The sequence below is a fragment of the Macaca fascicularis genome, chromosome 16 (assembly GCF_037993035.2).
Source record: "Macaca fascicularis isolate 582-1 chromosome 16, T2T-MFA8v1.1".
In the NCBI taxonomy this organism is placed as follows: Eukaryota; Metazoa; Chordata; class Mammalia; order Primates; family Cercopithecidae; genus Macaca; species Macaca fascicularis.
The window spans coordinates 17,880,506-17,904,694 of NC_088390.1; the positions used below are offsets into that span (position 1 = coordinate 17,880,506).

Below are 24,189 nucleotides of genomic sequence, written 5' to 3' on the forward strand. Positions count from 1 at the left end.
CTGACCCCCACACAGCTGAAAATTCATGTGCAAATTTTTTTTTTTTTTTTGAGACAGGGTCTTGTTCTGTTGCCTGAGCTAGAGTGTGGTGGCACAATCTCTGCTCACTGCAGCCTTGACCTCCTGGGCTCAGGTGATCCTCCCACCTCAGCCTCCCAAGTAGCTGAGACTACAGGCATGCATCACCATGCCCAGCTAATTTTTATATTTTTAGTAGAGATGGGGTCACATCATGTCGCCCAGGGTAGTCACAAACTCCTGGGCTCATGCAGTCTGCCCGCCTCCGCGTCCCAAAGTGCTGGAATTACAGGTGTGAGCCACCATGCCTGGCCTCATGTGTAACTTTCGACTCCCCAGTCGATGAGCACACGTTTTGTAAACACACATTTTGCATATTATATGTATTCTTTTCTGTAGTCTTACAATACAGTAAACTAGAGAAAACAAGATGTTATTAAGAAAATCCTAAGGAGGAGACGATCGAATCTATTTACTAGTCATGAAGTAAAAGCGGATCATTGTGAAGGTCTTCATCCTCGCCGTCCTCGCATTCAGTAGACTGGGGCCAGGAGCAAGGGAGGGTCTTGCTGTCTCAGGTGGTGGAGGGGGAGGCAGGAGAGGCAGGCACACTCGGTGTAACCTTTTGAAAAACCTATCCTGGGATCTTGGCTCAGTTATTCCGACGCTGGGTATGCTAATTACATCTAATTTTCATTGAGTTTGAGAAAAACACCCACATATAAGTAGACCGTGTTGTTCAAGGGTCAGCCATACCTGGCCCTGGCAGCAGCGGGTCCCCACACAGCTTAGTACTTGAGCCAGTCCTGGCCGCTGGGTCTCCGAAAGCTGCGTACCCACTGAGGAGGATACAGCCTGTACAGGAATTCAGGTTTGGTTCTCCTTCCCCACTTGGGGGCTGTTTCCTTATCCGTAAAATGGGAGGCTGGTCCCTATCTTGTGCATTGCAGGATGCAGGGGAACTGACTCCTCTTGGCAACTGGGGCTTGTCCCATCCTACTGAGGGGGAAACTGAGGTCAACCCACCAACCTAGAGTCAAACAGCTGGAAAGTGGCAGTGCCAGATTCGAGCCTGAAACCAGGCTCTTTCTTCAGTCACCTTGCCTAGCCATTCATAGAAGTTTTTACATCTTTTAGGAGCTATCACATGCTCATGGTAGAAAAATTCAAGTACAACTTCCTTTTTTATACAAATGTTTTGTACACACTTTTTTTTTTTTTTAGACAGTCTCACTCTGTCGCCCAGGCTGGACTGCAGTGGTGTGATCTCGGCTCACTGCAGCCTCCACCTCCCAAGTTCAAGCGATTCTTGTGCCTCAGCCTCCCAAGTAGCTGGGATTACAGGTGTGCATCACCATGCCCAACTAATTTTTGTATTTTTATACTGATGGAGTTTTGCCATGTCGGCCGTCCTGGCCTCAAGTTATCATCCCGCCTTGGCCTCCCAAAGTGCTGGGATTACAGGAGTGAGCCACCGTGCCTGGCTCACTTTTTTTTTTTTTTTTTTTTTTGAGAGAGTCTTGCTCTGTCGCCTACACTGTGCAGTGGTGCAGTCACAGCTCACTGTAGCCTGACTTCGTGGGCTCAAGCAATCCTCCTACCTCAGCTTCCCAAGTAGCTGGGACCACAGGCGAGCACCACCTCACCTGCCTAATTTATTTTTCTTGTAGAGATAGGATCTCCCCATGTTACCCAGGCTAGTCTCAAACTCCTGTGCTCAAGCGATCCTCCTGCCTTAGCCTCCCAAAGTGCTGGCATTACAGGCGTGAGCCACTGCACCCGGCCCTGTACACCCTTTCTGCACTGTACTTTTTTTCACCAACTTGAAGACTGCTCCAATTAATCTATGTGGTGCTTCCATTCTCTCAGTACTCAGCCAGTAGAACCTCCCAGGTGTATCTCCCTCATCCCCCTTGGATGGACAGTTAGGGGATCTCCAGTGTTTTGCTGCTGCAAAGGACACTGCAATTGATAGCCTTGTGCAGATGACTTTGGGCCCAGGTTAGAGGGCACATGTAATTTGCATTTGGGTCCATATTGCCAGAAAACTCTCCAAAGAGGTAGTACCGGTTTACCCTCCCATCCCCAACTAGATTGGGCACCTCTTTCCTCATGCCCTCACCGGCCAGGCAGATGCTCTGTGCCAAGAAAACCAAACAGCTGCTTCCCTTACAAATACTCAAGGACGTGTGTGGGGGCCTGAGTCCAGCCCTGCACCTTTACCAACTGCAAGATCTCAGGCAATAGGCTTCACCCCTGTGGGCCTCAGTTTCCTCGTATGTAAAACAGTGGTGATTGGATTGTGGTGAGGAATTTGTAGATGCAAATGCCTAGGACAGTGCCTGGAACATCGAGGCCCCAGGTGAGAAGTGGCTGTTCTTACGCGTCTGCATGAGTCTTGTACGCCATGACTGCAGTCATGGGATGGGGGCCAACCCCCTAGGATGGATGCTCAGGCCTGGGACCTAGGTTTTGGGAAGGGTTGAAGGGAAGGGAAGAACAATGTGGGGGAATTACTAAGGGGAAAGGGTCGGATTAGCTTATCCCAGCTTCCCACTGTGCCACTGGGAAAACTGAGGCCCAGAGGGGCCCAGGCCTTGAAGTGATTGCAAGTTCAGCAGCATGAAACTGCTCTTTATCCGTGCATTGCTGCCAGGAACAAATGCTAAATGGAGAGTCCGGAGGGTTGCCCAGGCCACTGCGGGACCCGAGCTTTGAGACTGAGGGCTTGGGGACACAGAGCCTGAGCCTTGTCCTGAAATCCTGGAGGGCCCTCCTTGGACAGGACAGAACCTGTATTATCTCTCTGAGCCCAGCCTCAGCACAACCCAGAGTCTTCCAGAGCTGAGATCTTGCCACACCAGCTGCGGTCACAGACCTGCCACACTGGCTTGACCTGGGAGTTCCTTACAGCTACAGAAGCCCTGTCCACCCGACCCGCTGCATCAGAATCTGTGTCACCAAGACGTACACGTTAATGTTTGAGGAGCACTGAGACCCCGCCAGGGTGATACTCTGCCTGCCTGAAGGGACAGGCCACTGCTCTGTGGGCAGACCTCAGCCCCCAGCCCCAGAATGTCCTCCCCAGCTCTGTCGCAGACACACGCGGCTCCCTGGGAGGCACAGAAAGTATAAGACTTGGACCTGGCTCGCGATGAACTGGTGGCCCTGGAAGTTGCTACCCTTTATTGAGCCTCTGCCAGCTACCAAGCACATTATCCCATTTAGTCTCACAACAGCACTGGAAGTTTGCTGTTTAATTTAGAGTATCTTGCAGCTTAGGCACACAAAGCACACAGAGGTTAAGTAAATCGCCCAAGGTCACCCAGCATATACGTATGCAGGAGCTGGGATATGAATCCAGAGCTGTCCCCAGCACCAGAGTCTAGCCATTTACAGTCAGGGTGGGCATGGGGGCAGATGGTGGCTCCTCTCACCCCTGAAAGCAGAGCCCCAGCCCCTGTGAGCCCCCACAGTTGGTTGTCCTGGCCGTGGTGAATCTGACCTCTCAAGAGCCTCCCTTTCCGGAGCAGAGGCCTGCGATTCTCCATGCTGGAGAGCCCGCCAAGAGGGATTCTCCTACAACTTTCCAGAACACAGCAGTTCTGGGGCCAGGCCAAGCTAGCCATGTACAGCTGGAAGAGGCTCTCTCCCCCAGATGCTGAGTGACTAGAAGCCAAGAGGGAGGGAGTTCTGGAATGGTCTGGAGCAGCTGGAGGTGAGGCCTGTGGGGGCTGGGGCGGGGCCTGGGAAGAGGGACCAGCGCACGGAGTATTCTGAACCACAGAAAGTATTCTGTTCACTCTAGGAGAAAAACAGGAGTGTTGTTCAAAACAGCCAGACGCCAGGCCCAGCTGCCCTCGCCTGGTTTTTACTCTTAAACACCTTCGCATTTCATGGCTGTTCGGAAGAGAGAGAAGTCAGCCAGTTGTCCATTCAGACACAAGACAAGGCAGCAGCCGACAACCAAAGGCAAATATTTTCCATCCTGAGGAAAGCCTCCCGGGTGGCCCCAGGCCTGCCTCTGGAGCAGTGGCTGGCTGGTGGCTGGCTCTCCCCGAAGGTCGCTGCTTCTGGTTAGCAGACTGCGTGTCTGGGGGACTGGCCAGGATCCACCCCCACCCAGGGAGCACTGGGGGCAGCGGGGCGGCCATTCTAGGCCCACAGGAAATGGAAGCTCCCTTCCTGGCGTGAGGGCAGCCAGGCCTCCGGGGAGGCCAGGACAGCGTGGCCCCTACAGTTCCCCGTCTTGAAACCCCAGCCCTTGATATCAAAATGGGACCTGTTAGTCTGTTGTTGGGGAGGGGGATATAACTGCCCAAAGCTCTTAGGTCCTGAGTGAATTTAATTTTTTTCAGCACAACAGTAGCCACACACAGTTGAAGAGTGGCACATGGCTCCGTGGGGTTTGTATTTGGTCTACAGGTGAATGAACAAGACCCACAGGGACTTAGGCCTCATTATCATAATTCTGCAGCCCCAGGAGCCAACCCCCCATGTGGAAACCCTTAATAGGTAGCCTGGCCAAGTGGGTAGCGAGAAATCAGTGATGGCAGGCCCTGGGACTTCTCTCTAGTCCCCTCCCCACCCTTTTTTCTTTCTTTCTTTCTTTCTTTCTTTTTTTAAATACAAGAGTTTTACTCTCTTCCCCAGGCTGGAGTGTAATGGTGCAATCTTGGCTCACTGCAACCTCCGCCTCCTGGGTTCAAGCAATTCTCACGCCTCAGCCTCCCGAGTAGCTGGAATTACAGGCACACGCTACCACATCCAGCTAATTTTTGTATTTTTAGTAGAGACAGGGTTTCACCATGTTGGCCAGGCTGGTCTCAAACTCCTGACTTCAAGTGATCCACCCACCTTGGCCTCCCGAAGTGCTAGGATTATAGGCGTGAGGCATCGCGCCTGGCCACCCACCCTTTTTATCTCCCAAGGAAACCAGTCTTCTGAAAATTTCAGAGGAAATCAGGACCTCCTCGCCCATGTATTTTACCCGGGGGTGCCTGTAACCTGTATTCACAAAAGCCCCACGGGCATCTCTCTGATTGAGGTCCCACCCACAGGGCCTAGGACAGGGGGACCAGGGAGGGCCCCAGAGGCTGGAGTTTGGAATACCCCCTTCTCTTCTCTGGAGCTCAGTTTCCATGTCTGTGAAATGACAGGTGATGTCACCTCCCAGAAGGGCAGTTTGAGAGAAGTAAAATCTATTGAGGTACCTTGGACACAGGAGGGGGACAGACAGCATCAACTTTTGAGGGTGCTGCAGTTACACGGCTCCAGCAGTCTGAGCCTTATCAAGACCTTTCCAGATCTGAGGGAAGCCCATGCCCCGTGTCTAGCTGGCTGGGGGAGAAACCCCTTGAGAACCCCCACTCTGTAATGCTAGGGTCTGCATTTGCTTAGGAGGCTTTGTCCCTGTCTCTCCCCTTCTGGACCAGCCTGGCTTCCTGGGCAGGCCCAAGAGTGTCCCGCGCGCAGCACTCACAGTCAGTGCAGTCTTTAATCTGCATTCCACAGGCATCCTCACCCCCTCCCCTCTCAGGAGCTAGGAACCTGCCAGGCTTCTTACCTCTCTGCAGGAATCTCCACCCCCCACCACAGGCTGCCCTCTTGGGGTAGGGGCCCAGCCCTTGAGGCCTGTCTCCTCCAGCCCAGCTAAACCAGAGAGAACTCCATCTCAGGTTCCCAAATAGGCGGTGTTCTTCCCCGCCACCAAGCTAGGCAGCTCCTGGTGGCTGGAATGCCCTGCTCCTTTCTTCTCAGCCCACCACTTCCTCCAGCCTTCCCTCCTCTGTGCTTGCAGCAGGGAGTCTTACCCCACCTCCTTCAGGAGGGAGGTGCTCACGGGTTCCTATGCCTGTGGGTCTCCAGGATTGGGCACTGAGCAGTCTGGAAAATGTCAAGTGAGGGAGGGATCCAGTCAAAGCCCCAGGGGGGGCCTCTGAGCTCAGCCAGTTCTGCTGCTGCTCCCCACCTCTGGGGGGAAGGACAGGCTGGGGTTTGGATGGGTGGCCTTTTGGAGAGCAGAGTAATGGGAGCCGACTTGAACTTCCTGCGGCCTCATTCCCTGACTGGGGCCGGAGGGTAGTCTGAACTGCTGGCCTGGGGTGCTGGGCCGCAGGGGAAGGGGCTGGGAGAGAGGGATCTGGGTGAGTCTAAGGGAGGGTGATACTGAAAAGAGGGGACGGCAGCACTAAACTGCCTTCGGGGAGTCCCCACTGTGCGCCCCTGGCACTTCCCCAGCCCCCTGGCGCGGTCGCAGGCACGGGTGGGTCAGCCTCAAAGTTGTTGGTACGGCCAGCCCGCTGCTGTTTAAATGGTGTGTTTGTTTGGAGTGGCTTAGGGAGGAAACTGGAAATGGGGGGGGGCGCAACGCCCCACTTGGCGCCACCGCTGCCGGAGGGTCCGCGTGTTAGAAGCCCCAGCTTCGCAAATGACCGAAGAAGGGTGGGCGTTGAGGAGGGAAGGCCGAAAACCAAGGGGGGGATTCGGGGCCCCGGGCCGGCCGCCCCCTTTTTGCGGGGGGAGAGCAGGAGCCGCCTCTCGCAACCACTCTGCGCGCGGGGTGGGAGGGAGAGAGGGAGGCGAAGGGACGACAGCGCCGGGCTCCCCGCCCCCATCCCACCCGGTTCCAATATTTCGCAGAAAGGCACGCGGCTCCTAATCGGTCCTTTCCAGGCTGAGATTTAGCCGCGCGATGCCCGCGCAGGGGCGGGGGCCGCGGGCCGGGGGAGGCGCTCAGAGTCCGGAGCCGCCGAGCGAGGTGAGGAGCCCGCGTCCTCGGCTGGTGGAGCGGGCGGGCGGGCGCGCAAACCCGAGAGGCAGATATAGAAAGGGGGGCAGGTTAAAAATAACCCTCTCCGGCTGGGAAGCTCGCGCGCGCTCTCTCGCCTCGTTCGGTGCCAGAGGACTCCAGGGGAGGTGGCGTTGGGGAGGGCAGAGCGGGATTCCCCCTCCTCCGCCGGGCGGGGTGCCCGCCTGCGCGCCGCGGTTGCACGTGTGCGGGGCCGCGCGCCCGGGCCCCCTCTGCAGCCGTCGGTGGGTGCCCCCTCCCCAGGACCGGGCGCATCTGGCAGTGGCCCCCCGCCCGCAGCCTTGCGCGGCTGGAGGGAAGCGCTCTATTATTCATTATTTACGAGCGTTAATAGGTTTGAGCCACGGGGCGGGGGGGGGCGGGGGGGGCGGCGAGGACGCCGTGGGGACCGAAGCGTTAGGGGAAGAGGTGGGAGGGAGGGGGAAGGGCGGGGGCGGGACTGCGCCGCGGCCTGGAGGAAGAGGTCTCGGCCTGGGGCCCTGCGAGCCGGGCGCAGCTCTCCGCCAGGTTTCTCCACACCGCAGGCCGTCGAGGTCGCTCAGGGCGCCAAGAGGGCAGCGCAGGCCTTAGATTTTGCTCTTGGCCTCTGTCCTTCGCGTCCTCGCCCTTACAGAGGCACGGGGAGGGGGCTGCGGGGGCCGTACGCCCCGCCCTGCGCGCCCCTCGTCGCCGCCGCGTCCCCGCTGCAGCCCCGGCCTCATTTATCATCATCTTTGGTCAAGTGGAGTGTGCAAGGAACAGCTGCTTCACTCGGCTGACTTCCGAGGGCGGCTACGGAGAGAATCAGGGAGATGAATGATGGGGGCTGGGGGGGCCACTGCCCCCCGGGGTCCCCGCGCAGGCGAGAGGGAGGCGGGGAGCGTCCAGGGCAGCCTCCGCCTCATGGCGAGCGCAGCGCCCCCTTCCTCTCTCCTAGCGCCTGCAGCGACCGGGGACTGGGGGACGGAGGACGGGGCCCGCCCCAGGAGAGGACTGGGCGCCGGGGGGCGCCCTTCGCTGGCGGAGAACTGGCGGGCGCGCTGCCGGCGGAGCCCGAGGTCGCGGTGACCTTGCTGGGGTCAGCGGGCTGGGCTGCGGAGGCGGCGGCGCGGCGTCTTTGGTGGCGCTTTCCGGATTGGCGCAGAGGCCGGGAAACAAGGCGGGGGCGGGCGGGGGAACACAAATAGAAGGTGAAATTTTACCTGCCCCTGAGGGAGTCCTGCGGATTTTCTCCGGCAGCAGCAGGCGCTCTGCCTTTGTCTTACACGGCTGAAACATCTGTTGCAGAGGGGCGGAGAGGCCGCAACAACCCCCACACACCCTGCGCTGCTCCTGGTTCCCCTCTGCCCCAGCCGTGCTGCAGGACACCCGGCGCCGCGTTAACCCTGCTCGTGCTGGGGCGCGCGCCCGTCACCCGCTGCCGCAGTCCACGCCTCGCGTGGGGCCTCCTGCCACCGCCCCGGATCGGGTCTTGACGGGGGCGCCCGGCGATCCCCCTCCACCTCGAAGAGGTGCTGAGGCGTAGGCGGGGGCGGAAAGGGTTAATGGCCTAGTCGCAGACCCTAATTGTCAGAGCCGGCCCCGCTTCGTTTCAATTACCCTAAGTAGAGACTGAATGCGCAATTAACGAAGTCAGCTTGCCAACTGGAAAGCCGGCCCCGCTTTCACGTTGAGCAGAATACTCCACCAGCTGACTTGGACGAAGCAATTTCCTCCTCTCTCTCCCCTTTTTTCTCTCCCTCTCTCTTCCAATCCCCCTCCCTCTTTTTCTCTCTCCTTAATAATAAAATTATACCAAGCAGTTTGCGGTGTGGCAGGCGGCCAGAAAAGCGTTTCTTTAAACGCCGCCGTCTCACAATTAGGCAGCAAGAGGATTTGACACGCCGTGGCGGCCTGACAGGCGGCTTCCTCCCCTGGGGACTGGGGGAGGGAGGGGGTGCCAATTCCCCGCTCCCCCAGGTGGAACCGGGACTGGGAGGGGCTGGCCTGCTTCGCCTCTCCGGCTGTCAGGATGGCTGCAGCGAGGGGGTGTCGAAGGCAGGGAAGCGAGGGGCGGTTCCGCCTAGGCTGGGGAAGGCGGAAGGCAGCGGCACATTCCACGACTTCTCTGGGAAGCTGTCGTATCCAGGAGGGAGACCTTGTTCCCTTTCTGTTTGACAGACAGGCATTCTGAGGCACAGAGCTGTGGAGGGATCTCAGCCCTGCTGGGCGTCCTGCACAAGTCACTGGCCCACTCTGGACTTCTTCCATTAATCTCTCGGCAAAATGAGGGGGAGATTTGACCTAGAGTGTGCTCTGCAAAAAGTGTCTTCTAGTGGCTCATTGCCCTTAACAGCTGGTCTTGCAGGCCAGGAGAGGGGGGTGTAGGCAGCACCACGTAGAAGCAAGTCGGAGACCCCTATCCGGTTTGGGTGGCAGACCCATGGTCCTCAAGGCACACAGGAGGGTGGCTCGGCAGGAAGCCAGGATGCAGGCAGCTCATAGATGGGGTGACTTTGCAGGATTGCCAGGGATTGGCGCCATGAGGACAGAGGACACTGAACGCTAGCTGCAGCAGCCGGGCCACTTGAGTTCGGGGAAGGCTCAGAGAATTTGGCAGAGGTGGGAGGTGACTGCAGGGGCCCCCATTTGCTCTTTGCGGCCCCCCAGCCCCACCCAGGCTGCTGCTTACATGGGGTGCCTTCATCCTCCCTCACATAGTTAAGCCCTCCTTCTTCCAGCCTTCCCTGATATCCTTCTCTCCCCACCTCACAGCCTTCTGGGTGTCACTACATCTCAACACCACCATGGCAGTTGTCTGTGTGTGTGTGTGTGTGTGTGTGTGTGTGTGTCTGCCTCTGGAGAGCAAGGGCCATGTGCTGTTTCCTGTGTGTCCCCGGCACCCAGCTCGGCCCACATCCAGACTGTAAGCTGAGCAGAAATGTGCTCCACAAGTGAACCAGTGCAGGCACCAGGGGTTCTAGAGGAGACAGCACACACTTTGCCTCTCCTTCCTGATTGGCTATCGCATGCATCCTGGCCTCCAGGCCCTCATCCTCAAACCTCTCTCTGGGTATCATCCCTTTGGTCTGGGTTGAGGGTTAAATGCACCCAACACAGAGCCCAGCGCTCGGATCCATCTCGTTTGTTTATTTAGCCAAGCAATACTGAACGGACATCGACTCTGGGGCCATTTTTTAAGCTTGGAGCTTAGGGTCAGAGGAAGTCCCTGCCCTCCTCAGGCTACATTCTAGTGAGGGAGGCACATGTGAAACAGCTTATTGTACCATCAATTATGTAATTACCGCTGCGATGAGAGCCACCCAGGAGCCTGGCGGGGGACCCAGGAGAGTGGGGGTGGGGCCTCGCCCGGTGTCTGGTATGGAATGCCACAGAGGTTCTCACAAGCTCTGGGAACCTCCAGCCTTTGCAGTCCCCCTTCTCTCTGCACCTCCTTTCCAAGGCCGCTGAGTGCCCCTCCTGCAGGGGTCTGCCTTGTCTACCCCCTGAGCCCAGGGCACTGCTCTCCTGCATTGCTCTGCTCATCTGTGCTGGGCCCAGAGCTTCTCCTGGGCCAGGGAGCGCTGTTCCTCCTGTTCCGGGTGCCATCGAGCCCATGCAGCTCCCCTTTGCATCAGTTCTGTCAGCGTTTGACCCCAGGAGCTTGTGATCAACTTTAGGCCACAGACAGGTTCTCTTGAATTCTCAAGTATGAAAGAAAAAATTTTATACTTGGTTGATAACATTTTCTTAAATGAGAGATAATCCCTTTTTTTATAAAATCCTGATTTCTGTCTTTTTCAAGGGAAAAGCTGAGAAGCTTTGGCACCCTGGCCTCCCACTCTCAAGTGGCCACAGTCTGCTGATGCTGAGAGGGGCTGCGGGCCCCCCCCCCCACTTTATTTGGGAGCAGGATCGCCAGTTTGCCTCCATACCCACCTGCCCACTTCCCTGCCAGGCCTTGGGAAGATGTTCTTTGTCAAATGAATGAAGCAAAGCAGTGGCCACCCCTGATCTCCCGCTGCTTGGCCCACCCACATGTGCTCTGTGCTGCCACTCCACTGCTCGTTCTGGATATTTTCGCTGGGTTACTGTGACATTTTGTGCATTATTCATTCAATAAATATTTATTGTTCTGGACAATGGGGAATAGCTGTGAACAAAACAGGCAGAAATCCTTGCTCTCATAGAACTTTTGTTCTAAAGAGGAGACCAATAATAAAGCAAGTCAAGTTTGATTACAACAAGGCAAGTCGTGGGGGTGCAAGGGGTGCTGTTTCAAACAGTAGTCAGGGAAGGCTTCTTGAGATGGTAACAGAGGAGCCAAGACTTGGAGCCAGGGTAGAGAGTTGTGTAGGTATCTGGGAGTGGTATTTCCAGAGGTAAAAGGCTTGCCCAAGGTCACACAATCAGCCAGCAGTCAGACAAACCCACAGGCTTAGCACCTCTGTTTCCACTTCCCCAGGGAAGTAAGTCATGGACTGTGGGGTACGGAGGACAAGGCTGGGGCCAGAGAGTCCCGTGCCTCCCGCCTCCCTTAAAGTCAGCAGCCAGGCCAGGCGCGGTGGCTCACGCCTGTAATCCCAGCACTTTGGGAGGCCGAGGCGGGCGGATCACCTGAGGTTGGGAGCTCAAGACCAGCCTGACCAACATGGAGAAACCCTGTCTATACTAAAAATACAAAATTAGCTTGGCGTGGTGGCACATGCCCGTAATCCCAGCTACTCAGGAGGCTGAGGCAGGAGAATCGCTTGAACCCGGGAGGTGGAGGTTGTGGTGAGCTGAGATTGCGCCATTGCACTCTAACCTAGGCAACAAGAGCAAAACTCTGTCTCAAAAAAAAAAAAAAAAAACAACCCCAGCAGCCACACTTGGCCTATCTCATCCTTATCATGCAGCCTCCTACAAGGGCAGGAACTCCTGGGGCTTGGGGTGGGGAGAACGGAGCTGGCTGGGAACACCTCTGTGGGGCCCATCTGGCCCCTGTGCCAGGGTCTGGGCCAGCCCCTTGGTCTTGCCAGGCCCGGGACTGATTGCGTCTGATGGCATCAGCCTGGCCTTGTGGGGGAAGGACAGGGGCTGTGTCCCCCCGCCAGCAGGACCCAGACGACTGCCTGGGCCACCAGACCCTGGCCCTGTTAACTGTCTGCGACCCAGCAATCAGCACCCCCTCCCCCCTTTTCCCTTTTCTTCATTTTGACAGAGACACAGAGAGGTGGTGATGCTTTTTGTTCAGTGGTGAATAAAGTGATCTAAAAAAAAAAATTATTGTCCACAAGAGACTGATCAGTACAGAACTGATAATAGGTGAGCTCTTCCCAGCAGCCTTCCCTGGGGGACCTTGGAATGCCTGCAGCTGCTGCGGAATCCCCTCTTGTTCCCCAACACCTCACAGTGGAGGTGGGGCGGCTGGCCATCTGCCCCTCTTCGCTGGACTGTGGGCCCTGCGGCCCAGGTCTCCTGGCCCCTTGATGGCTGTATCCCAGGAATCAGCACCAAGGCTCGGTGGGGTAGGATGGAGAGCAGAGCACAGCTTTAGAGTTAGGGGACCTGGGCACCTAGGCAGAGGGCCTGGCTGTGCCTATGAACAGCAGGTGGGGCCAGGCCAGCAGGTGGGCGTGGTTAGGCCCTGCAGGGATCCCATTCAGCTGGCTTAGCAGGTCTCAGCTGTCTCCACAGCTGGGTCCCTGGAGGAGATGGTGTTGGGGGCTGTGAGGGAGGCTCCTTAAACACCTGAAGAGTCCAGACACCTCTGCTCCCCGCTCCTCTCTGATGCACTCTGAAGGGCCCAGAGCCCCCAGCCACACCAGGGCTCCCCCAACCTCAACTGACCCTGGCTAGGGCTGCCCTTCTGCTTCTCACCCCATCACTGGCCTCCTGATATTTGGGACCCACAGACCCTATAGAGAGGGCATGTTGGTCATTCCGTGGGATTCTTCCTTGAGCATGGGGGGCCATGAATGAGGAGGGATGCATATCCAAATGTTGCCCACAGGGAGTGGTCTGGAGGGGCTCCCTGGTCCTCTGGGGTTCCTGATGTCCTAGGAGGGTCCTCCATCTGCCCCAAGCAGGCCTCTCAACCCACGGACCCTAACCTGACCCAGAGGCCTGTGGGCACCCAACCCTCTTGTTTCGTGGGCTCCTTGGAAACTCACCCCCTTCCTCCTTTAAGCCAGGCCCCTAGCATATGGAATTGAGCCCATAGGACAGCAGTGAATCCCGCGAATGATTTCTCATTTTCACCAAGTCTCCTGTATTGATTATTCATCACCCACAGCAGATGGGGAGGCCCGAGGGCTTCCACCTTCTCCAGCCCTGCCTGGACTCCCCCTCTGCCCTGTCCTCAGTTTCCAGAGCCCTGGTATACTCCTCCTTCATCCTCAGGTTCCCAGTCTGCCCTGTCCTCAGCTTCCGGTAGTCCTGGTACACTGCTCCTTCATCCTCAGTTTCCCAGACCTTGAGTGGGTTGGGTTTTTAAATTTTTTTCTTGCAGCTACAAATTATGAAACCAGGTCATAAAACCACCTTGGGTAAGTAGGTGGGATGGAACCAGTGGCCTCAGAGCTGCTGCTGGGGATCAGGAAGCCCCCAATCCGTTTCCTTCTCCCTCTCTTCCTGTCTCCCCTCAGCCTCCCTCTCTCCCTCTCTCTTAGGAAAAAATTCCAGCCACCACCTCCCAGCTGGGCTCCCTGAGGAGCCATAGCAGCTCTGGCCCACACTGTGCCCATTTCCCTGACTGGGCCCTCAAGCCTGGGGTCTGTGAGGAGGCTTTAGGCCTAGTGACCTCTCCCTGAGGCTGCCCAGGGGACAGTAGTTGCCTTGGTGACAGTGGGCGGCTGGTGACCATCACTGCCCATTAGTGGACCCACCTGAGGTGGGTCTGGCTGCTTAAAGATGAGGACAGCATAAAAATAAAAGTGAGGACCCTGGCCTGGGGCTCAGGCCGTCACAGGCTGCAGCTCAGCCCCTTGCCCCACAACAGCTTTGGCTTGCATCCTGCTCCAAGAGACTGTCCCTCCAAAGTGGGAGCCCCCCGCAGGGGTTCGGGACAGGGGTGTCCACCCGTGGTCCAGTCACTGCCGCTGCTGCTGAGGGCGTCCTGCAGAGGTGCTTCACTGTGGGTGGGCTCTGCTCTGGGGTCCTAAGCAGGGCACTTGTCCTGAACCTCAGTTTTTTCTGTGAAGTGGGAGGAGGGATTAATCAAATTGTTGTTTGAGAAAGCCGCACAGAATGGGTGTTCTGCAGCCGCCTTGCTCCCGCCCCACAGTCCTGTAGATTCTGTAGATTTCTGGAGGGAAAGGGCTAAGATCTTTGCCTAAAAGAAGGGCTATGCTCTAGGTGTGCCATGCTGCCAAAGGCCTTTGAGAGCAGCTGGCCTTGCACCAGAGGATAGCTGGGGTTTCATTTTGTCCCCACTATTTTCATGGCTTGGAGTGAGGACACCCATTGCTGTGTCAAGGGGAATCCTGGTGCCCTGGGTGCTGTGTGGCTCCAGTCATGCTCCCCGCTGCGCCTGGCCTGCCTCCTCTGTCCAGCGCTGAGAAGACTAAGCTTCAGGAACTGATTCTAAGGGTGAAGTGTTCGTGTATCTGGTGCTTAAAGGATGCACTAGACTCTGCCCCTCCTGCCTTCTAGTTTCAGCAAGAACTTTGGAGATAAGGCCTGGACCAAGTGTCTGGGAGGAGAGGCAGGTTGGGGAGAAAGGGATGGATTGGAGTGAGTGGGGACCCTCCGGGCAATGTGGTTGAGCTGGACCATGAGGAGTGATCCCAGTGGGTGGGGAGTGCCCTCCCGGTCCCCACCTACCACCCCGTCTCCCTCCAGCCCAAGCCACAGGCCAAACCCACAATCTGCCCCCTAGGCCACTTCTTCCCTGCCTCCAGGTTCAAAGGTCACCATCGCTCTGCCAGGGGGACTCTTTCTGCCCCCTCCTCTCCTAAGGCCAACCCAGCCCAGCCCTGCTGCCTGCCTCTCTTCCCCTCTGTGTCCTGTCCTAGTGCTCTTAAAAAGTAATCATAATCATAATAATTAATAACAACAGAGCCCATAGCAGGCCTGAGGCAGCCCTTAAAGAGGCAGTGCCCCATTTTCTCCCAGCAGAGCTGGCGGTGGGACCCGGCTGGCACTGAGAGGCGGCCTGTGCCTTTGTTCCTATCCCTCCCTTTGCCTTGGATTCCAGAGTGGTGTTGGGGCGAGCATTTTTGCCTGCGTTCTCCATCAGCACTGGGCTTCTTGTGTTTTAATTGAACTGTCTTTTCTTAGCGATAGATGCTTTCACCGCATCCAGCTGCTCGTGTGTATTGGGAAACCTGCCTGTAATACAGCTCGGCTAAATTAAAAGACGCAGCAGCTGGACCGATTAAACAGGGAGGGAGGGATGCAGACGGACAGGCAGGGAGGGGATACTGGTAATAGCACCCCCTCACTGTCTCTGTCTCTCTTTAAATAATGTTTCTGGTAATGCATTTTGGAGAATGTGGAAAAAAAAATAAAAAATAAAGCCGTAGAAATGTTAATGATATCCACAGGACACTCAGCAGGAAATGAGAGTGATCTGGGACTAATAAAAGCCGAAATGTAATTTGTGCAGATATACGAGGCGCAGCCTTCAGAGTGGTCCTGGGTTTGCACATTCTGGGTTCATAAACATGTGTCTGGGGGAGGGCAGGGAGTGGGCGCTGTGCCCTCGGCCTGGGCACACGCTTGCCTGGGCTGCCCTGTGGTGGTCTGGCCAGGGCAGGGGCATGAGGCTGCCCACCTGGCAGGGAGCTGCCAGACCAGAACCAAGTGCCGTCCCCAGCTCCTCTGGGTTGGCGCGTCTCGGCAGGAACCTCCTGTAATGTTTTATCTGAGCCACCAGGGTTAGGATTGAAGTGGGTCAGAAGGGCGGGCACGCGGCTTGTTAGGGATGCCTGCGACAAATCCAGGGAGAGGAGCTGGAGCAGAGGGAAAGCGACTTTGATGAACTGGTGGGCAGGGGCTCGCCTCATGGGAAAGTGGCTGGCCCCACACTAGGCTGGGTCTCCTGCATTCGTGGGCCAGGGCAAGCTGACTCCAGAGAGCAGTGGTACCAGGACTGGGCCGACGGGCTTCTGGGGGCCATCTGGCTGCCCTGGGCTTGCCCTGCTCTCAGGCAGATGGAGGCCCTCTGTCCCCTTCCCTGCATCCGTCCGCAGACCCTGAATGAGGAAGGCACTTTGGTGGGGTGTGGGCCAAGGAAGAAGGGTGAATGGAGGAGCCCCTCCTGTTCTCCCCCACTCCCCACCTTTCTGCCTCTTCCCTGTTTCCCCCCACCTGACTCTGTGTGCCCCTCTTTCCCTCTCTTTGTCCCTTCCTGACCCCTTCAACAACCTGGAATCTTTGTAGCCTGAGGCAAGCCACCCCTTCCTTTTGGAGCATTTGGGAACCAGCACTGGAAAGTCCCCTATCCCCTTCTGGGCCACACAGGCCGAGCTGAGCCCCTTCTTCCTGCCTCCAGGCCAGCGGGCCAGCGTGGTTCTGGGTAAATCCCAAACCCTCTGGGACTCGGCCAATGGCCAGCCCCTCCATGTACTTCCTCCAAAACCTGGGCATTCCTCTTTCTTCCATCCCTCTTTGAGGGGTCTTCTGGGGTGGCCTGGCCAGCAAGTCAACTGGGAGAGCCTTTACCCTGGATGCCGGGCTGGCAGATGCTCTGCTCTGAGAGGCTCCCACCCCGGGTCCTTCCCTGACCCAGGATTCTGCTCTGTGGGAAGGGGCAGGGGCAGGTTAGACCCCCGTCTGAGCCCCAGCCCCTCAAATCATAACCACACGGGCTCTTAGGCGTTGCTTGCCCCAGCCCCCACCTGCAGAGGTGGGGAGGGGCTGGCCAGGAGGGACAGGGCTGCGTCACCCCATGCGGGTGGGGCTGGGCTGTGCCCTTCTGTGGCCGTGGCCGTGGACTGCATCTCTAGCCCCATTAGTATGCACTCCCTCACTCTGGGCCACGTAATCTGTTTATGCACCTATGATATCAAAAACAGGAGGCAGGTGCTGCCGTCTTGCGTTCCTGGGAGTCAGAGGAGGGGACGTTTTATGTCTACAGTGGCTTGGCAGCCCCTAATCGACGTCTGCTAGAAGGAACAGACAGATTCCAGATGGCGTGGCAGTGATAGAGGAGGTGTGTGTGTGTGCATGCGTGTGCGTGTGTGTGTGAGCATACATATGCCTGTGTGCACGCGTGTGTGTGTGCTCAAGCGGCCTCCCTGGGACAGGAGCAGACCCTCCTCAGTCCCCAGCACGGCTGGGTCATGCTTGAACACGGCCACGAAGGGACTAGATTACAGGATCCAGCAGGCCCCAGGGGACAAGGGAGCGGGAATTGCTCTGCTAAATGCTTTTGAGCTGTCAGGAAGGGCTGGGAGTGGTGGGTGGGGGACAGTGGGGAGGAGCTGGTGGTGGGGGTGCGGGTAGCTCCCCAGTGACCTGGCGCTGGGCAGCCGGTTTTGCCTCCCGTGTCGGTGGCTGTCCTTGGCAAGGCTCAGCTGCAGGCAATGTGGGAGCGGGAATTACAGAGCACACCTCCCTGACACAGAAGTTGTCAATATGCGCACAGCTGGTAGGGAGGCTCAGGCGAAGGGGGGAATATTAAGAGCTGCGCGGGGGAGCAGGCAGGGTGGGGAGGTGGGTGGGAGGGTGCTTTCTGAGGCAAAAGGAAGTGGCCCATCTGAATCGCTCATCCTCTGCCTCCTCCCTGCCCGTCCTCCCTCCCTCCCTCCCTTTTTCTTTTCACAGATAACCAGCCCGAGTCATGCAGTCTTTTCGAGAAAGGTGTGGTTTCCATGGCAAACAACAGAACTACCAGCAGACCTCGCAGGAAACATCACGCCTGGAGAATTACAGGCAGCCGAGTCAGGCCGGGCTAAGCTGCGACCGGCAGCGGCTGCTCGCCAAGGAATATTATAACCCGCAGCCTTACCCGAGCTATGAGGGTGGCGCTGGCACGCCCTCTGGCACAGCGGCCACAGTGGCCGCCGACAAGTACCACCGAGGCAGCAAGGCCCTGCCCACGCAGCAGGCCCTGCAGGGAAGGCCGGCTTTCCCTGGCTATGGCGTCCAGGACAGCAGCCCCTACCCGGGCCGCTATGCTGGTGAGGAGAGCCTGCAGGCTTGGGGTGCCCCACAGCCACCACCCCCACAGCCGCAGCCCCTACCAGCGGGGGTGACCAAGTATGATGAGAACTTGATGAAAAAGACAGCAGTGCCCTCCAGCAGGCAGTATGCAGAGCAGGGCGCCCAGGTGCCCTTTCGGACTCACTCCCTGCACGTCCAGCAGCCACCGCCGCCCCAGCAGCCCCTGGCATATCCCAAGCTCCAAAGGCAGAAGCTGCAGAACGACATTGCCTCCCCTCTGCCCTTCCCCCAGAGTACCCACTTTCCTCAGCATTCCCAGTCCTTCCCTACCTCCTCCACCTACTCCTCCTCTGTCCAGGGCGGTGGGCAGGGTGCCCACTCCTATAAGAGTTGCACAGCGCCGACTGCCCAGCCCCATGACAGGTCACTGACCGCCAGCTCCAGCCTGGCCCCAGGGCAGCGGGTCCAGAATCTTCACGCCTATCAGTCGAGCCGCCTCAGCTATGACCACCAGCAGCAGCAGCAGCAGCAGCAACAGCAGCAGCAGCAAGCCCTTCAGAGCCGGCACCATGCCCAGGAAACCCTCCATTACCAAAACCTTGCCAAGTATCAGCACTACGGGCAGCAAGGCCAGGGCTACTGCCAGCCGGACGCAGCTGTCCGGACCCCGGAGCAGTACTACCAGACCTTCAGCCCCAGCTCCAGCCACTCACCCGCCCGCTCCGTGGGCCGCTCGCCTTCCTACAGCTCCACGCCGTCGCCACTGATGCCAAACCTGGAGAACTTTCCCTATAGCCAGCAGCCGCTCAGCACCGGGGCCTTCCCTGCGGGGATCACTGACCACAGCCACTTCATGCCCCTGCTCAATCCCTCCCCAACGGATGCCACCAGCTCCGCAGACACCCAGGCTGGCAACTGCAAGCCCCTTCAGAAGGACAAGCTCCCCGAGAACCTGCTGTCGGATCTCAGCCTGCAGAGCCTCACGGCGCTGACCTCACAAGTGGAGAACATCTCCAACACCGTCCAGCAGCTGCTACTCTCCAAGGCTGCCGTGCCGCAAAAGAAAAGTGTCAAGAATCTCGTGTCCAGGACCCCGGAGCAGCACAAAAGCCAGCACTGCAGCCCCGAAGGCAGTGGCTACTCGGCCGAGCCCGCAGGCACACCGCTGTCAGAGCCGCTGAGCAGCACGCCACAGTCCACGCATGCAGAGCCCCAGGAGGCCGACTACCTGAGCGGCTCCGAGGACCCACTGGAGCGCAGCTTTCTCTACTGCAACCAGGCCCGTGGCAGCCCTGCCAGGGTCAACAGCAACTCGAAGGCCAAGCCCGAATCTGTGTCCACCTGTTCCGTGACCTCTCCTGATGACATGTCCACCAAATCTGACGACTCCTTCCAGAGCCTGCACAGCAGTCTCCCACTCGACAGCTTCTCGAAGTTCGTGGCGGGTGAGCGGGACTGTCCGCGGCTGCTGCTCAGCGCCCTGGCACAGGAGGACCTGGCCTCCGAGATCCTGGGGCTGCAGGAAGCCATCGGTGAGAAGGCGGACAAAGCTTGGGCTGAAGCACCCAGCCTGGCCAAGGACAGCAGCAAGCCACCCTTCTCACTGGAGAACCACAGCGCCTGCCTGGACTCTGTGGCCAAGGGTGCGTGGCCCCGGCCTGGGGAGCCAGAAGCCCTGCCTGACTCCTTGCAGCTGGACAAGGGCGGCAATGCCAAGGACTTCAGCCCAGGGCTGTTTGAAGACCCTTCTGTGGCCTTCGCTACCCCTGACCCCAAAAAGACAACTGGTCCTCTCTCCTTTGGCACCAAGCCCACCCTTGGGGCTCCTGCTCCAGACCCTACCACAGCAGCTTTTGACTGTTTCCCGGACACGACCGCTGCCAGCTCAGCGGACAGTGCCAACCCCTTTGCCTGGCCAGAGGAAAACCTGGGGGATGCTTGTCCCAGGTGGGGATTGCACCCTGGCGAGCTCACCAAGGGCCTGGAGCAAGGTGGGAAGGCCTCAGATGGCGTCAGCAAAGGGGAGACCCATGAGGCTTCGGCCTGCCTGGGCTTCCAGGAGGAGGACCCCCCTGGGGAGAAGGTGGCCTCGTTGCCCGGGGACTTCAAGCAGGAGGAGGCGGGTGGGGTGAAGGAGGAGGCAGGTGGGCTGCTGCAGTGCCCCGAGGTGGCCAAGGCTGACCGGTGGCTGGAGGACAGCCGGCACTGCTGTTCCACCGCCGACTTCGGGGACCTCCCACTGCTGCCGCCCACCAGCAGGAAGGAGGACCTGGAAGCTGAGGAGGAGTACTCCTCCCTGTGTGAGCTCCTGGGCAGCCCCGAGCAGAGGCCCGGCATGCAGGACCCGCTGTCACCCAAGGCCCCACTCATCTGCACCAAGGAGGAGGTGGAGGAGGTGCTGGACTCCAAGGCCGGCTGGGGCTCTCCGTGCCATCTCTCAGGGGAGTCCGTCATCCTGCTGGGCCCCACCGTGGGCACTGAGTCAAAGGTCCAGAGCTGGTTTGAGTCCTCTCTGTCCCACATGAAGCCAGGTGAAGAGGGGCCCGATGGGGAGCGAGCTCCAGGGGATTCTACCACCTCGGACGCCTCTCTGGCCCAGAAGCCCAACAAGCCTGCTGTGCCCGAGGCACCCATTGCGAAGAAAGAGCCTGTGCCACGGGGCAAAAGCTTACGGAGCCGTCGGGTGCACCGGGGGCTCCCCGAGGCCGAGGACTCCCCATGCAGGGCACCAGCGCTGCCCAAAGACCTCTTGCTCCCTGAATCCTGCACAGGGCCCCCACAGGGACAGATGGAAGGGGCCGGAGCCCCAGGCCGGGGGGCCTCAGAAGGGCTCCCCAGGATGTGTACCCGTTCTCTCACGGCCCTGAGTGAGCCCCGCACACCCGGGCCTCCAGGCCTGACCACCACCCCTGCACCCCCAGACAAACTGGGGGGCAAGCAGCGAGCCGCCTTTAAGTCGGGCAAGCGGGTGGGGAAGCCCTCACCCAAGGCTGCCTCCAGTCCCAGCAACCCGGCCGCCCTGCCTGTGGCCTCCGACAGCAGCCCAATGGGCTCCAAGACCAAGGAAACGGACTCGCCCAGCACGCCTGGCAAGGACCAGCGCTCCATGATCCTTCGGTCGCGCACCAAAACCCAGGAGATCTTCCACTCCAAGCGGCGGAGGCCCTCTGAGGGCCGGCTCCCCAACTGCCGTGCCACCAAGAAGCTCCTTGACAACAGCCACTTGCCCACCACATTCAAGGTCTCCGGCAGCCCCCAGAAGGAGGGCAGGGTGAGCCAGCGGGCAAGGGTCCCCAAACCTGGTGCAGGCAGCAAGCTCTCTGACCGGCCCCTCCATGCACTCAAAAGGAAGTCAGCCTTCATGGCGCCGGTCCCCACCAAGAAGCGGAACCTGGTCTTGCGGAGCCGCAGCAGCAGCAGCAGCAATGCCAGTGGCAATGGGGGAGATGGGAAGGAGGAGAGGCCTGAGGGTTCTCCCACCCTCTTCAAGAGGATGTCTTCTCCCAAGAAAGCCAAGCCCACCAAGGGCAATGGTGAGCCCGCCACAAAGCCCCCACCCCCGGAGACCCCCGACGCCTGCCACAAGCTCGCCTCTCGGGCGGCCTTCCAGGGGGCCATGAAGACCAAGGTGCTGCCGCCCCGGAAGGGCCGGGGCCTGAAGCTGGAAGCCATTGTGCAGAAGATCACCTCGCCCAGCCTCAAGAAGTTCGTATGTAAAGCGCCAGGGGCCTCTCCTGGTAATCCTCTGAGCCCATCCCTTCCCGAGAAAGACCGTGGGCTCAAGGGTGCTGGGGGCAGCCCAGTGGGGGTGGAAGAAGGCCTGGTAAATGTGGGCACCGGGCAGAAGCTCCCAGCTTCTTCTGGGGCCGATCTGTTATGCAGAAATCCAACCAACAGATCCTTAAAAGGCAAACTCATGAACAGTAAGAAACTGTCTTCGACTGACTGTTTCAAAACTGAGGCCTTCACATCCCCAGAGGCCCTGCAGCCCGGGGGGACTGCCCTGGCGCCTAAGAAGAGGAGCCGAAAAGGCCGGGCAGGGGCCCTTGGACTCTCCAAAGGCCCACTGGAGAAGCGGCCCTATCTTGGCCCGACTCTGCTCCTGACTCCCCGAGACAGGGCCAGTGGCACACAAGGGGCCATCGAGGACAACTCTGGTGGAGGAGGCAAGAAGCCAAAGATGGAGGAGCTGGGCCTGACCTCCCAGTCCCCTGAGGGCCGGCCCTGCCAGCCCCAGACAAGGGCACAGAAACAGCCAGGCCACACCAACTACAGCAGCTATTCCAAGCGGAAGCGCCTCACTCGGGGCCGGGCCAAGAACACCACGTCTTCACCCTGTAAGGGGCGTGCCAAGCGACGACGGCAGCAGCAGGTGCTGCCCCTGGATCCCGCAGAGCCTGAAATCCGCCTCAAGTACATTTCCTCTTGCAAGCGGCTGAGGTCAGACAGCCGGACCCCCGCCTTCTCACCCTTCGTGCGGGTGGAGAAGCGAGACGCCTTCACCACCATATGCACTGTTGTCAACTCCCCTGGAGATGCGCCCAAGCCCCACAGGAAGCCTTCCTCTTCTGCCTCCTCTTCCTCATCCTCATCCTCCTTCTCCTTGGATGCAGCTGGGGCCTCCCTGGCCACGCTCCCTGGAGGCTCCATCCTGCAGCCACGGCCCTCCCTGCCCCTCTCCTCCACGATGCACTTGGGGCCTGTGGTTTCCAAGGCCCTGAGTACCTCTTGCCTTGTTTGCTGCCTCTGCCAAAACCCGGCCAATTTCAAGGACCTTGGGGACCTCTGTGGGCCCTACTACCCTGAACACTGCCTCCCCAAAAAGAAGCCAAAACTCAAGGAGAAGGTGCGGCCAGAAGGCACCTGTGAGGAGGCCTCGCTGCCACTTGAGAGAACACTCAAAGGTCCTGAGTGCGCAGCTACCACCGCTGCCGGGAAGCCCCCCAGGCCTGACGGCCCAGCCGACCCGGCCAAGCAGGGCCCACTGCGCACCAGTGCCCGGGGCCTGTCCCGGAGGCTGCAGAGCTGCTACTGCTGTGATGGCCGGGAGGATGGGGGCGAGGAGGCAGCCCCAGCCGACAAGGGCCGCAAACACGAGTGCAGCAAGGAGGCCCCGGCGGAGCCCGGTGGGGAGGCGCAGGAGCACTGGGTGCACGAGGCCTGTGCCGTGTGGACCGGCGGCGTCTACCTGGTGGCTGGGAAGCTCTTTGGGCTGCAGGAGGCCATGAAGGTGGCCGTGGACATGGTAAGAGGCCAGCCCAGCCAGGGTGGGGAGTGTGGGGTTCCAAAGGACAGGCAGGCAGGCAGTCGGGGGAGCCCCTTTTCTCTCTAGTGCTACAGTGTGGGCCAGATGCGTCTGCAGTCTTGGGATGATCTGCAGAGTCCTCAGGCTCTCCGGGGTGTGTGGGGGAAGTGGAGGCACCCGTCTGGCTAAGGCAGGTCACACTCGCCTACCCTGTCCCCCTGTGGCCCCTATGCCCAGCCACCGCCACTCTCCCACTCACCTGGCATCTTCAGGCTCCAGCCCCACCCAGAGTCCACTGGGCCGCTCCCCATGCTGTCACCGGAGATGCCGAGGCCCAGAGAACAGGAGGACTCCCGAGACTGAACGTCACACAGCCCTGGGCAGTGCAAGAGCAAGTTGCCCACCCTCTGTTCCTGTCTCCGTCGCCTCTGGGATGGAGCTAGGGGCTCAGGGGAAGACCCTCCCCGGCGACACAGGCTTGGTGCATGGACCCAGTCACAGGGTTCCTCCCTCTGCAGGACAGTCCACGGGGTCACACAGTCACAACAGGCAGGGCGGGGCAGACCCGGACCCTCTTGCCACTGGCTCTGAGACCAGCTTTGGAAGCCATAGTCACTGAGCGCCAACGTGAGAGAGGGAACTCTGGGGCCACGCTGCCATGCACCTTTGGGGCTGTGACCTGCCCTCTCTGTGCCTCCGTCCCCCTCGCCCCTAACGTGGGTGTGAGGGTGCCCATGGAGGAGGGTCGGGAGGGTTAAAGGAGGGCACCTCCGAGCCCACCGAGCGCAGCAGCCCTGTGACAGTAGGTGCAGAGGGGCCTGGTGGCTCTGGTGACAGCGGGCTGACGTTCTTAATGGTGTCACCACTTCCCCAGCACCATACGGTACCTCTGTGCCCTTCTGAGGGAGGGGCCAGTGGGGGCGGTGGGATCCACCTCTCCCCCGGGGCCACGCTCCTGCCCCACATTCAGCCCCGACTCCACTGCCTCATCCAGACTTCATGGAGTGGCGCTCCCGGCGCTGTGTGGTGGCTCTCAATGGGGACGCCTGCAGCCTTCTCTGAGTGG

The 24,189-nt window shown here is 59.2% G+C and overlaps 1 protein-coding gene and 1 long non-coding RNA gene across 4 annotated transcripts in view; one reads left to right on the top strand and one right to left on the bottom strand.

Annotated features, from left to right (window-relative positions):
• The window catches only part of RAI1 (retinoic acid induced 1), a 192,844-nt gene that overhangs the window by 95,441 nt on the left and 73,214 nt on the right, over nucleotides 1-24,189 (top strand). For all 3 annotated transcript variants that reach the window (XR_012425321.1, XM_065532291.1, XM_065532292.2), the window contains exon 3: nucleotides 17,540-23,123. Coding sequence is in view for 2 of the 3 variants with exons in the window: in XM_065532291.1 (XP_065388363.1) it covers nucleotides 17,556-23,123 (5,568 nt within the window). In the remaining variant the exon portion in view is untranslated. The remainder of the gene's footprint in view (nucleotides 1-17,539; nucleotides 23,124-24,189) is intronic.
• LOC141408760 (uncharacterized) lies at nucleotides 4,785-8,195 on the bottom strand. The gene is made up of 2 exons (XR_012425332.1): nucleotides 8,011-8,195; nucleotides 4,785-7,600 (listed from the first exon to the last, which is right to left on the bottom strand). It is a non-coding gene; the product is annotated as an uncharacterized lncRNA (long non-coding RNA).